The sequence below is a fragment of the Colias croceus genome, chromosome 1 (assembly GCF_905220415.1).
Source record: "Colias croceus chromosome 1, ilColCroc2.1".
Classification (NCBI taxonomy): Eukaryota; Metazoa; Arthropoda; class Insecta; order Lepidoptera; family Pieridae; genus Colias; species Colias croceus.
Genome location: NC_059537.1, coordinates 4,928,770 through 4,944,558, shown reverse-complemented (window position 1 = coordinate 4,944,558; position 15,789 = coordinate 4,928,770). Strand labels below are relative to the sequence as shown.

Below are 15,789 nucleotides of genomic sequence, written 5' to 3'. Positions count from 1 at the left end.
TATTATCCGATTTTGTATAAGTGCATCCTTTTGTACTTACCGGTGGAATTCAGAGTCTCAAGAGCACTTTTGTACCTTGATCTTCGAGTGTTATTTAATATTTTGAGAGGATTGGTATTACTGCTGTACAATGTATTCAGTATTGTGAATTCGAATTGTATCAAGAGCTCTCCAATTCAATTGTACGCATATTCTTTGTTATATTAGGTACAACATCTATAATTTTGAAATAGATGATTTTCAATAAAAATTCCAAGGCATTTTTACAAAAATTGTAACACACTCCAGAGTCCAGTAATCCACCTTCACTTCGAAGATAATCTCACCAAAATTATTGATAATAACTAATACGTGCTAGGGTAAACGCAGCTATCAACGACCCATCGAAAATCTGAAGGTATTACCGACCTATAAAAGTAATTCGAAATTTAAACGTTTCCAGAACTATTCTAGCTATAGGTAGGCAAAGTTATACACGAATGTATTACTTGAGCATCGTATACTTTAACGTTAGAGTGAGTAACTGAGCAAAAAAGAGTTAAAATGCGTAAGTTGCTGCGGGGTAGCGTGGAAGCAGGACGTGTCGTACTGTTCCGTTGTTCCTTCGGGTAAGTAGTGTGAGTATCTTTTTAAGACATTTACAAACAAATGACATCTATACTTTAATTTATATTACTAAATGTCAATGCATTTAAGTGTCAACTTTTCATTTCTTACAACATTTTATTAATAAAAAGTAATTTGAAACGATAAAACTTAAAATTAAAATGGGACGGTGTTAGCTTCACCAGTTTAAGCCGCGGCAGGTATCAACGACCCGTAAGTCGGCAATGGCAGCAACGTAACTTTTTGTTTTATTTTCTTTTATGTTATTATATCACACTAACACAAGTGGTTTTATGGACCAGTTTAAATCTAAGCTATGAGTCTTCATAAAAATCTATTAGCGACTAAACTTTTTTGTCTAGTGTTGTGTCTTTTAGCGTTGTCAATTTATACAAAGTTATGATATTTTCGAGGATCCCTATCGAATAGTTACAGAAGTAAATCATTGTTTTTTTTTTGTTTAAACAATATGCATTTGTTCATATTTTGTATGACATTAATCAATTATAATCTATTTTATAGTCTGATGATCAAATGAATTAAAATAACCATTTTTTTATGGGTCGGTAATACAATTTAGGTTTATACTTACATACTTTAATACCGACCCATGTGGGTCGGCAATAGCAACTATAGGAAGCTATTACCGATCGAATATAGATTGTTTAGTTTCTCATCTACAAATTCAAATTCAAATTGCTTTATTTGCAGAATGTAGAATAAAGATGTTTGTATATACAGATAATATTGATCCTTAAACATTCTGCTCGTAATTGAGCGTGCAAATATATTTTTATTACTTTTATGACATAATAGGTGCCTATTAAAAAATTTTTAGGTTAAATTTAAAAAATTAAAAAAAATTATATTTTTAGGTTTTTAGGTTAAATTAACATAAAACATATAATTAGGTATATTTTTTCCAGAAATATGGAGCCACGAAAGCGGCGAAAAGTATTCAGTAAAACACAACTCGCCGAAGCAATCAATCAAATAGCATAACGAAATATCCTAGAGTTTGAAATCCTTCATTTAATATATGTACATATATTAAATATTAATAGTATTATGTTGATTAATTTAAAAGTTTATAATTATTTAGTTCATTACTAAAAAGTACTCATTTGTTTTATTAAAAATAACTACAATTAAAAAATACGAATATATTTGCATTTTTATTTCATTTTATTAAGATCGGTAATCATCATCATCACTAGCTTCTATACATTCCATTGCTGGAAAAAGGCTTCCTCTCACATACGATCGGGAATAGCTGCATAAAAATCGTTAATAGCTTCACAGCCGTTTTTATGGGTCGGTAATAGCAACAATCGACTAAGTCACATTGTAAATTATTTTTTACAAGATAATCCTTTATTAGAATGTATTTGCTTCAATAAATACATTTTTTATACATAACACTAGCATATAAAATGAAATTATAAATCTTTAGAAGAACCAGTATACTTAAAAAATATGGTTGATTTTGAAATTGCCTTAGAGGGGTCGTTAATACCTGCGTTTACCTTAATACCCTCTACCGTGATGTTTGTTTTCATAGCGTAAATGTAGTTTCTACGCGCCCACACTCGGGTCGTACGGGTTCTCGAAGGCTTTAGGGGAAACAACCGCCCTTATTATTACGCATGACTCAATGCTTCGTTCGAGGGTGATTCCCTCGTCTATTGATGGACGTTTTGGATTACCAACTTGCATGTGTGTGTTTTTTCAGCACTCTACAAAAGAGACTGTACAAGAGAGGCTCATTTTATAGGTAACGTTATATGCTGAAAACCACAATGTCGTAATTGTTGTAAAAACATGATATTTAGTTTTATAGCATTCAAAAACTCGATCGAATTTTTCTATTCGTTAAAATTTTTCAATTGTTGTAGATTTAATTCTATACGTTGAAGATATCCCTAAACCCTTAAATTATTTCATTTTAATAATAACATCACGCAATAATCGGTGTCTCAAGCTATTTATCATAACGCGGGCCGAGCGCTCAATATTGCTTTTGTTTCAAGAAAAGTTAAGAGCTGATAAAATGTAAGGTCAAAGTATCAGCAATTCAGAGAGGACAATTTTCTACATTAACATATTCAGTGATGGCCGATAGTCGACCGTGTCTCTCGTCTCTGTTATTGGAATTCTTCTGAATCGCGAACTAATCCCAGTGGCACTACGTTACTGACTTTCAAATTGATGCAAACTTCACCGTTTTCTTACATTTCGCTAAATTCATTTGAACATTCTCGCTTAAATATTACCTTAAATTATTGAAAGTATCCATACTAGACAATAGACATATCTTATCATAAAAATTTTAAGGCTCAAATTACAATGACACAGAATATATACAAAGATATCGATAAAATATCGATATCGATAAAATTGGATGATATTTACAAAATTATTTTATAGAAAAGGAATCGTAAATATCGTAACAAAAATGAAAAGCCTGATATGAGCGTGGACGCATGGCAACATAATTTGACGCGGGTCACCTTCTGAATGTCGTTCAAGTTTTTGTTACAACTTCTCCATTCCGCTTTTCTGTAAAAGTTCTTTTTGCCGTTTCTAAGCCCTCGATGTAATGAAGGCCTACAGGATTCAATTAACCGAAGAGATTGGAATGTCCCTGGTACACAATTCCATCAACGTACTTCAATTCTGCTTTTTTTTACTTGTACAAAACATTTATATTGAATAGATCTAAGCAACCTATATATACTTATTTCTTTAGTCGAACATAATCTTAAATGTTTTGTTGACAATTTCGAATGAGGAATGTTTTTAGAATAAATATGCTAGATTATGTATTAATTAAGGAGATCGCTTATATTATTTACTTGTTAGTAAAGAGAACCTGAATAAATATGGAGCTTACACCGCGCTTGTAGGAAGGTGGAAGTAGTTAGGAATTGTTCACGAGAAGTATGCATATTTCCCCTCATACACCGACATGCTTTAGTCAAGAATGCGACTAAGCTTCAATGCTTAGCTTTAGTGTAGCATTTTGCCTATATTTCAGCAATATTATAAACTATTTGCATTACTCAACGACGCGATTTTTATGAAAATAGCGGCGTGCGTTTAAATTTTATATTAATTCACAATTGATATTTGTTTTATTGTAAACCAAATGCTAGTGTTCATCAATATATCAATTCTGTCACCATCAAATGTACCTTGATTATGGTGATAAAAGTAAGCAAATAAATTATTGTTTATAATAAAGTATTCTAATTCAATTTTACGTTTTTTTTGTTTCAATTAGTACACGTACATTTTTTAACATATCGCAAGCTACATTTCCAAGGCTTAAAATAACATCTAACAAAAACTATTTTCAAAAATACCTCATTAAAAGCTCACCTCCGTAAAGTTATAATTTAAGTACATGCAAAGAGAATTCGTATCAAAGGCTTACGTGTTTGGGCGTGGTTAAAATTCCTTTCAAAGTGATGAAACGGTAACGAAATTTGGTTAAATTACAAAGCTACTGAAGGCGAATAAGCAATAAATCATAATATTATAAAAGCTAGCTAATGTAAACAGGATGGAACCCGACCTATCACCTCTGGCCCGTTTTTCCAAACAAAGCTTCGTTTAACGAGACAAAAATGTCAGCCAGCGCTTGACAAATTAAAATTGATAATATTGATATCTACATTTTAGGATAATGAATTTTTCCTTCACAGTGATAATTAATACATTTATAATAATACACTCAATCGTACTATTTGGATTAAACAATAAAAACACACGGTGACGTGGTTAAGGTATATTCATTAGTTTGATGTTAATTACAAAATGTCTTTTAAACTCGAAAAATTGTAAAGCTACAAAGGCTTCAAAATTTAAAGAAATCTTTGCATAAAGGAGCAGACGTCATAACTTCACGGTTTCACTCAGAAATCATTTTTAATGAGAAAGGTTTCAGTGTTGCTCTTATTACAGCTCTTGTATTTATATTTGTCTTTAATTAAAGTTAGAGTAGCATTGCTACATTTTTGTACTGGATAAAATATAGGGTAATAGGATTTTTTCCTTAATATACATACATTTCTTTACTGCACAGTTGCGTTTTTATGCTTACTATTAAAGCAGTAAAGTCTAGTAATTCAAATAACAACACAATGCATTGCAAATTGCATTTGAATATATGGAAATTGATTGTACCTATTGTTGTATGTAAATTCACATAACATAGTTGAATTTGAAAGCAGTAGTATGAAATATAGCTTTGAATAAAAGCATACATGCATAAATATCTATAAAGAAATAATATTATCACTAAACCACAAGCCGCCTATAAACATTCCTCGCCTGGATAACATAATGTGATATATTATGTTAAATACATAAAGGATATGTACCAGGTTTACGTATACTCTTAAAAGTGTCAATAGTTGATTTCCTCGACGGCTTTGAAATCAAAAGCATAGACAAAAAATAGTGTTTTTCTATAAATATTAAATTATGAATATGGATCTTGCTTTCATAAAACCTTACTTAAGTATATTAGTGACCTAATCCCATGTCCATCACTCACATATCCTAGGAAGTAGTAAAGATTATCAAATGGCGGGTAAGTGAAGAATTGTAACCATTTTCCTTTTTTTACTGTTAAAATGTTATATTCTGGATATTAAGTTAAGGAATCCTTATTATAATTTCATATCAGCTGGATAGGCAATGAACGTTTTCACTATCTAATTTCTTTTCTATGGTTATGATGATTAATTAGTCACGAATCATCTGAAGATAAGTTATTTAAATAAATATAAATATTATTGAATACACAAATGAAAATTCTAATTATGTACAAAATCTACGTAATTTATATAGAGTTTCAACATAGACAACACGAGCTGTGAATTAGACACGAATATCATATATCCTGGCAGTATTAATTTTACGACAAAGCCGTTCTTTGACATCAAACTAGTACAAGAACAAGTACAAACTACCACAACGTATGACACGGTATACGTACCTATAGGCTATAATAGCACAAGGCGCACCGCCAAATTCTCGAGGCATGCCGCAGGGTGGGGTGGGGCGCACTTACCGACTAATGTCGCCATCAGCAAATTGCAAAACACAGCTGCTGAAAAGTGACAGTTCACAGATCACTATTCGATCATGACATCCCCCATTCCCCAATCACACACTGCAATCAGACGCTTGTTCTCCGCAATTGCCATATTGTTAGCGTAATTTTTACTTGTTGACTCGTGAATGAAACTAGATTTTCGCTCTTTTACAGCGGTCACTGCACTGCTGTTTTCATTGCAATTTTCTACACGAATTATCTTTTCGTGATATGAAACATGCAGTGTGTTGCGTTACAGAAATAAATGGTAAATTCTATTATAGGTGTAAAATACTTACCGAATGTTAAAACGAAAGTAATTTAAACGTCTCTTAGAATTATGTAATAAATTGTATACTTTACATAGCTTAAATTGAAGTTAAATTACAATTTCAAATGGAGCGTACTGTCATAGAGAGTTTATAAGAGCGTACTTAACGTGAAACCACTCGAATTCCAGTGTAAATATAGGAAGGATCAAGTAATATCTGTCGGGGTGTAAAGGCGGTTATTAAATACGCGGGAGTGCAGCGTGACCCATATCCACTGCACCCCGACTTGTATAAGTGGACTGTATTGATTCGCAGTCTTGAGACGATGCCTCCGTCCCTCTTCCTCTCGCACTCCGAAGTACTCCCGGAGGCTACTTACTCAATATTCCGAACCGCTCGGGACATTTGCAGTAATAGAGCCGGTACGCGTTGTATTTAATGTACTTAATACGATAAGTATTGTGGTTTGCGTTTTAATCTATTACCGTTTAGTTTGATATTTTTTTGATTCTGAAAAAAAAAATAAAAGGTTGACCACAATACAATTATACAATACGTAGTTACCTTCTTTAACAATACATAGTACACACAACACATTACTGATAAAAAAACTATACTCTTAATATGCTATTTTTTTTAAACAAGTCATTTTGAATAATAAAAATAAATTACATACAAGGAGCTGATTATCTGTTTTTAATAGTATAACAAATAACTTGTTGAGAGCAGTTACACGTGCAGCTTTAATTTCATCTAAGTGTGAGGTACGCAAGCGATAGTACAACTATGCGTTTTTAATTTAACTCGCGTCTAACATCAAAGGCATATTTTTATATAAAAATGCAAGATATTACAGGGCAAAGAGCCAAGCCGTAATTATTGTGCAGTGGAAACTTGCCGTAAATATTTCAATGTGCCTATACTCTATAGAATGTAAGTTTAAAGTGATAATGGTTATTATTACTACGACAATTAATGGATCAAAATATGTTTTTATTTTTAATACACTCACTCTGCCAAATATTCGGAAAAAAATTATATCTAATAAATAAAAGATATTTACAACGAGTTCAATATGTAACTTATTTAAAAATATGTTTCAAAATAATTGGAATGTTATTCTTTCATCTATCTATACTTTCCACGCAGTAATGTAGTAGAAAATGAATTTAATCTAAATATTTTTAATCTCGCACGAGACGGCTGCGACGGTCAAAGACCGTTAGAAGCGCATCGCCCTCTACGAGGTATCATAATACGCTTTTCACTACATACGACCGACGAAATTGTATATAATATTTATAGTTTTCTTTTCAGTATAAAGTGTTCCCTTGAGTATCTAAACTTATACTTTTCAACACCTACGTCTATCAATATTATGACTAGATATTTCTAAGATATTTATTAAAAAACTAGCTTCCGCCCGCGACTCCGTCCGCGCGGATGTCGGTCTTCGCGTGGATGGTTTATTTCTCCATTTTGAGTACCTCTGACAATAACATCTTATAAATATCTATTGGACCCAATTCCCAAATACGGCTAGGCCTATAATAATACGCAACGTGTGTTCGCGGTTCTACGGAACAACGTCTATGGATAAAACTGAAAAATTAAGATTATTTTTTATCTACGTATTTTTCCAGGATAAAAAGTATCCTATTTTACGCCCAGGATAATAAGGTATAATTATACCAAGTTTCATCGAAATCGAACCGCTAGTTTTCACGTGATGCCTTCACATACAGACAGACAAACAGACAGACAGACAGACAGACAAAAAATTTTTTAATCACATATTTGGGTTTGGTATCGATCCAGTTACACCCCCTGCTATTTATTTTTTCAATGTTTTCAATGTACAGAATTGACCCTTCTACAGATTTATTATATGTATAGATGCTCTACTATTTCGATACAACATAGTACAAACCCGCCTTTAATGATAAAACTTTACATTGAAAACGTAATTTCAGGTAGACCGACGTGTGTGTTATCAGGCTCAAAATATATACATATTTTAAGAAAAATCAATGCCCTTATTTTGATTGAATAAATATAAATTAAGCACGAATACTAAACAAATAAGTATATGGGATATGTATGTACTTACTTTCGTTCAGTATCTTTCTTGAGTAAAATGTAACAAGGCGTTAAGATAACCCGTATAGAAGTATTGAATTATGATTATCCGTCTCGCGAGGAGACCGTACCGACAAAATGTAAGGAACAACCAATTTTCTCTCCCCAGTGACCTGGCATTATTCCACTAATACGATTTCTATTACGACTGGAGAATTGAGAACTGTTTCAATTGAAAGCACTTCGAATAATTTTAACGTGGTTTTAAAACGTCGTTTTTCATTTCCTAATAATTTTGCATGTGGAAAGTAATTTTCTCTATTCTTAATGGATTTTACCGACATAGAGGTAATAGAGATTTTCATCTCAGAAATGTTTTAGTCGAGGAAAATTAAATTAAGATTCATATGTACTTATATCGATTTTCACTAACAAGGAGCAGTTTATTTAAAGCTATAACACTACACATTCCTGAATCCCGCCACATTCCGTAATACTACGTTATTAGCGTATTGAACATACCGGCATCTCAAGTTGTACGATAGCACGTACAATACCACCGCGAAATTGGCTAAGTGTTTTAAGTAGTTTCAAGTGTTTACTCGAAGGCGAAGCTAAGCTGTCGAGTTTGACATAATGCAATATGTCTAGCCCGATGAACATGCGGTTTGCGTTGAGGACCATGTAATCTTATTATAGCAAAGTTCCTCAGATTCTCCGAGAGTTTTAAATTATCCCGTGGCAAGCGTACATCGTCCAGACGATTTTATAGCCACATATCGGCGAAGGCGGTCCCAAATGTTTTTACTTTACAGACTTAATTGAAATGTCTGCTTTTTATGTAGTGATCAATTTAAAAATTAATTATATTTGCAAACCATCTAATTTGTTTTTTTCTTAGTAAAACTATCTATCATGAAGATATAATAAGTATGGCCTAGACTAACATGTCTCATGTGAGCCATAATCGATTGCATTTGAATCCATTATCGAGTTATAAGGCCAAAGGCTGAAGCTATTCGATTCTAAAAGAATTGAAGAACTAAACCGGCTGTAAAATAATCAGTTTTAGTTCATTAAGTCTATAGAATATTGTCACATGTTTCGTGATTGATTCATAATATCATGTTTCCTAACGCCATTAAATTATACGCCGTGAATACATCAAATATTCCCTTCAAAGAGACCATTGAACGATAAACAATCGTCTACAACCATAAAAAAATGTGTCGTAAAAGTACTACGAATAGGCGGTATCATAATAAGTTGTGAACAAGGCCCGGGCCAAAAGCGCCTAGAACTTAGCTCAACAATAAAGTTGAAAAATCGCGGGGATTGCTTCGCTGCGGGCGTCGCCAAGAAAAAACGACGCCAACATTTCGCACTTAATGAAACTGTGGCTGGAACAAAATAAAGGAATTCCGCATTTACATAGCACCGTTAAATATTGTTAAGAATATGCGGCCTTCGTCGCGTTTGTTAATGACTACATTAAATATTGAAGGTAGCGCCCGCGCCGCCGAATTACATTGCCTCAGCCTACCCTTGGTCTTACTGAATTAGCGAAAAAACAGACTTAATTATATTCAAAAGCTTTTTTAAACATACCGTTATTTTTTAATTATTTTAGTTAGTAGCTTGCTGTACAAACTTATTTCTACAGATTAAAATTATTTTGTGGTTTTTGTAATATCAAAAATATTAAACGAATTATTATCCGTTGAATCTTTAAAAAAAAGTGTATAATGAAAAGCACAGAGCTCGTAGAGTTCTAAGCTGTGAATGAAACTCTTTTCATCAAAAGTGTAAATAAATATTTGCAGGAGAGTTAATTCGGTGAAATTTTAAACTTTTAAACATTTTCTAACTAATATATTCCGATATACTTATTGCAATATAATTCACTAATATGCTTCATTATAATTAGACCCTTATATGAGTTTAGATGAAGCAATATGTATATAACAAAATAATTAAAAACTCAAATGACGTCGAGTAGGTAAGCTTCAAAGTTTTAATTCCTAAGTAGGTATCTTTACTTAGCCGTCTCGTAGGTCATAGAGGACTTTCATCTTGCTTATTAAAAACTTTCAAACATAAACCACTTCGTCTTTCATCTGTTATTTTAGAAATTTTATTTAAAATTAACACCAGTACCTAGCTGAAACTTTCTAATAAAAATAAAAATAACTTAAACTATTGTCTCCCAAAATAAACCTATTTGAATTTTTAAATCAAAGGAATCCTAGTCTATTACAACAAATCGTCATTAGCTCTTAATTTAAATAATAATTATTAATGTAGAGCCTAATATATAAAAATAATATCTATAAAAATAAGTCGGGTTCGCTATAACTCCAGAATGCACGAACCGATTTCCACGGTTTTGCTTTCTTTGGAAGGTCTCGGGCTCCGTGAGGTTTATAGCAAAGAAAAGGTGTATCTGGTGGCGAAACGGAGTTCGCCCGGTTTGCTAGTAACTAATGTAATAACTCTGTCAAGAAATTGGTCTTTTAACACGTTTCATTTCACTTTTAACACTTTTTGCCTTCCCGGATTTTTGCTTGCGAGCTAGTGTTTTAATACTTACAGATCAAAGAATATACAATATACATATTATATTGCTATAACATACTGAATGTGGTTTTCGAAGGTGCTAACTCTTCCGTGTTGAGACAGGTCACGGCCGCTACAAGCCCTTACCCTCATTACTCGTGCATATTTCAAATCTACATTATATAACTCTGACCCTTCGCTTAGTCAACTAGTTTTCGTCAATCAATTTGATCCTCTAACTTATAGCCTATAGTGCGTTTGTGGATACACACATGATGATGTTACAATATTTTGGCTATGACAAAATCTTTTCCGCTAACAATTGCTGAATCATGATGCCTCTAGTTATAAAAGTAGTTAATTTTGAAGATTTAAAATGTGAAAGGGATTATTTTATACATATAATATGATAATGATGCACATCCATCGTCCTTAGTTCAACACAATGGATAGGCAATAATCTAACTGAAACAAGACCTTACTAACCACCTTTTCAATCGATACAAACACGGACTATGACAGTCAAATGATGACAAAACTATGATGATGATGATTATGATGACAAAACTATCTGAACAGCGAATTATGGACTCCGCGGAGGCAGCAGCACTCTCCGGCGGCGGGGGCTCCGACGGCACGCCGGGCACTTACTACGACGCACGCTGGCTGAACGTGCACGCTGACGATGGCACGCTGGCCGCGCGGGCGCGACGCTTGTTGCTCGCACCCAGCAGACACTTCGACCATATCGCTGTGAACACCAGCTATAGTGCTGTGCTCATGCCACCGTATATTAGCACTGAAGGTAAGATTTAGAAAGCAGATTTTAATTTTAACGTTAGAAGCCTTATGGTAAAGAAACACGCTTCTTATTTTTCTAAGTGGCGTTTCTGATTTCTGATCTTATTTTTCGTATAGTACGATATAAATATTATGTAAATTCTAAGTCAAACGATACACAGTGCTTTTAATACGCAGAAAAATATATTATGTGTGTCTATATAGAGTGTTCAATATGTAAATAAATTGTCTCGATTGCACGTACGTAATAAAGTATCTCTAAAAGGATATAACGGTACGTATATAACGCTATCGAGTGCATTTCAGATAGAGGATGCAATATCCACCGTTTGAACATTTTCAATCAAAAACGTAGTTTATAAGTGGGTTGCAGTTGCCAGTCAAAGACAAAGAATGGAAAATAAAGGGATATTGAACGTTTTAAATCTCATGGGTTTTATTCTGAGAACAAAAGTTTCGACATATGTGGGTAAAGCGGATTTTCTGAGGCGCGCCAGATGTCGCTTGTTGAATATTCCCAATCCCATGTGGAGTCACAGCTTTTCGCTGATTTGATAAACTGCCTGATAAAATATTTCTATCATTTACTTTGCATAACGTATTTCTACAATTTGGTATTACTTTAATGTTTGATTGAACTAACGGTTTTGTTTATCCCTAATGATTATGAACAGTACCTAATTGATTTACTAATTTCTTAGATGCTATCATCACCAGTTGCTTAACTTTTCCTATAGCGCTATAAGTGACACTGAGTGACAGTAGGGGTTTGTTTGGACCGCTGTCCCTAAATAACGACACGTAATATATTGGTGACACGCAACGCGCGGGAGGCCTCGGGGCCTAAAGGGTGAAATGATTTATTAACAAATGGACTTACGTATTTTTGCTGTAACTTTAGCTTTTAGATGGAAAGATATGTTATAATTTTTGGGTTTTATGTTAATGATCGGGCACTCAACTGGTATATATTATGGAATCGTTAATCGTGAGCTCACTAGAAACATAAATCAAAGTATATCTATTTACGTATATTGCTTTAAGGGTAGATAGAGCCTACGGTGTAATTATCTCCCTTTACCAGAAGATGCACTAAATGAAAATGCCTGCACAGAACATTTGTCAAATTAATTAATACTAAATGCAATAAGCATGCAGATTTACAAAATATACGACATCGCTGAATATAAATACATTACCTACGGGATAAACCTACGTAAGCATACAACCGCAGTCATACGCGCAGCGTAAATTTAATTATAGCAATTGAAGTACATACTCGATTGGAGTTTAAGGCCATAGAGCCTTGTTAAGCCGTACCTATTTATTTCAAAAACATGGCAAGAGATTAAGCGTGTATCATTTATATTTTCACAATACGCGGTAATTAGCGCGGTCCAGCGTTACGTATTTAATTGCACACAAGGCTGTTTAAATCGCACATATTACATGTATGTAAAGTTGCATTATGCTCTCATCTGGGTTAACGCAATTAACCCATATAGAATTTCAGCTGCTCCGAAACGTAAAGTTCGCGCTGAATGAATCAATGCACCGACTCAATTCAGTTGTGGGCTCCTGGCGCAGACGAGTCCTTCAGAGCTTAGAATGCTTTTAGTGTGATTGTAAATTTAATTTAACTCGAGATTTGGTCTCGAATGCTGAACTCCTTAACAATATGGGTATTGTATACGTACTCGTGTTTGCAATTGTTAGTTTGTGGTTCAAAAGCTTTTATGGCTACGTGTATTATAAGTAGAGTCGAGATTTGAATCATGAATATCCTTGGCAAAACTTATCCCAGTTCTAACGTTATTTTATGTGTCCGTTTATTTAATACGTTTCAAGTCCACAATTTCTAAGAAAGCATTGTGGCATATCGCCATTAATTTTTCCGGTTCAGTCCAGGCAAAAGCAATCAGAGTTGCTCAATGAAGCAAGTTCACCAATTACAGTGCCTCTAATAGCCTCGCTAGTCAAATAAAAATTTCCCTAATTGGTTCGCGCAGCGCCAACCCTTCCCTCGATACATAACTTGAATCGTTTCATGCATATTTCATGAAGCATTTTCTTTTATTTAATACAACCATGAACTGTGCTTGAACTCTAATCAAGGCCTAACTCTTCAATACGATAGTTTATGATGGAAAACACAAATTATGTTTTTAAATAAAGTAAATTGTATTGTATTCCAATTTAATTATACATATATCAAGTTGGTGATAAATATAATAAATAACCACGCCCCAACACTAATTTAAAACCATGCTTGGTCTTTTTTTAAACGAAGGTCAAATCATTTGACAATGGAGTTAGTTTGTATTATTAATGGTCATTATAAATAATGTTGTGTTTTAAATAGATGGCGAGGTGCAGAGCCAAATAGCGTGGTCGGAGCATTTGGATCCACTGTTTGTCAATAATTATGAAATCGATCCGACATTGTCGTGGCAGTACTACGCATCCTCTACGGGATTCATGAGGAGATATCCAGGTTAGTAATTTGTATAACGTGGTATCGCTTAGACAAATGTACTTTATTTCGATTTTCAATATTAAATAGAATCGACTATTTCAGCTAGCATCTCACAGATGAAATATTATACTCGCAATATTACTGAAAAAGACGTTTCATAATAGAAACTATCCTTTCTCATTTTCCTTAAAACTATGTTATTGATTTTATAATATTGATTCTTGAGTACTAATACAAACGTTACGTAATTAAGAATTTATTAATAAAGCATCATTGTCCTACCAGCAATGTCATGGCCACCAGAAGACGGCTATTCCCACCACGCACGTGACTTCTATGACTTTAGGTCATCAAATTGGTTCGTCGAAGCTGCCACGTCACCGAAAGATCTAGTGATCCTTTTAGATGACTCAGACGACCTAGGTTCCTCCTACCGGCGGTTAGCCAGAGCAACCGTGTCAGCGCTTTTGGATACTCTCGGACCGAACGACTTTGTCAACATCTATAGATATAGTGACACAGTGTCAGAATTGCATCAGTGCTATACGAAAATGCTGGCTCAGGTATGTTAATGTTTCTATTGAAGATAGTGTGTTGTTAGTCTATAAACCTTATTGTCGACAAAGACGAATTTTGTTAAATATTAACTAGTTATACATAGTAAATACATATCAAATCTTAATTCATTATTTAAGGGTTTAAATAATTGAAATTCTCAGATCACCTCCATATAATTATAGTCACATTTTGACCGACCAACGCTACAATACGACAAAGTAAAATTATTCCAATTATAATTCCATAAAAGTTCAATCAAACAAAATTCCGTGAATAGTGAACCAATTACCACCAGAATTCATAAGACCAAACATTCAAAACGAAATTATATTGTGGAATACAGTAGACAAATGCATGTATTGCGTGCGACCCTAAGTTCTTTGATACGCATCTGCTGACTCTGTATTTGGTTTAATGGATTCAATCAAAACGGCTTAATTTGGAGCTCCATTAACATCGGGACGAATATAATGTATGTCAGCAATTCCGTTAACCTGAAGGATTCTTTGTATTTTCTCTTTTCCCTTTTCCCTTTTCCGCAATCTCCATAAGAGTAAACGGGATAGCTGTATTAAATAACTTCGGATGAAAAAACAGACCTATTTAATCGAGTCGAAGGTACCGCAAATCCATCCATTTTCTTTCAAATGACGTCTTTTATTACTAAACAAATTAAGGTATACATTTCTCCTAGTCCATACTGAATAGAATAAATGTATTCAGCTTGTCAATCATCTAAATAACATTTAAGTAATGTAATCGTAGGTAGGTACTTATTTAAAGTACTTACCTTTTTAAATATTCTCTCTTCAATTGAAGAGTAGTTAGTAGCGTTAAGGAACAACAAGGAGAATGAGAGAATTTATGATAATAATTTCCTATGAAAAGTAGATAAATTGATGTTTCTCAAGGAACATCTTATGAATACAAAACAGAAGTTAAGCTCCGTAAAGTATCTTCTTAGATGGAATTCGTCAATTGTCTAGTCCGTTCACGCACCTTTAATGGAAGAATTTGAGGACGTTGTAAATGGTCCTTCTTAAGTGAAAAGTTGTATTTACGAGGCTCGATAAAATTAATGAACTTTACCACGCAACTTTTTGTATACATTATTATTTAATGTACCTTTATAAAAGGTAGTTAAGAAATCAACATCATATAATATTTAAGAACAGAACTACGCAAAGGGTTTCTGACATCAAGACAAAAGAGCAGAATAATAATGAAACAAGTTAGTAAGTAATGTGAACGTAGCTTTTCATGCACAACTGCACAGGTGCAACTGAGCGACAATTCTCGTTACGTATATTAAAAACACAAGCAAGGAACCATTACTA

At 33.5% G+C, this 15,789-nt stretch overlaps 1 protein-coding gene across 2 annotated transcripts in view; it reads left to right on the top strand.

The window, feature by feature from the left end:
• The window catches only part of LOC123705066 (voltage-dependent calcium channel subunit alpha-2/delta-3), a 54,474-nt gene that overhangs the window by 24,958 nt on the left and 13,727 nt on the right, over positions 1 to 15,789 (top strand). For both annotated transcript variants that reach the window (XM_045653769.1, XM_045653689.1), the window contains exons 4-6: positions 11,197 to 11,422; positions 13,781 to 13,912; positions 14,180 to 14,457. In XM_045653769.1, the coding sequence (XP_045509725.1) occupies positions 11,197 to 11,422; positions 13,781 to 13,912; positions 14,180 to 14,457 (636 nt within the window). The remainder of the gene's footprint in view (positions 1 to 11,196; positions 11,423 to 13,780; positions 13,913 to 14,179; positions 14,458 to 15,789) is intronic.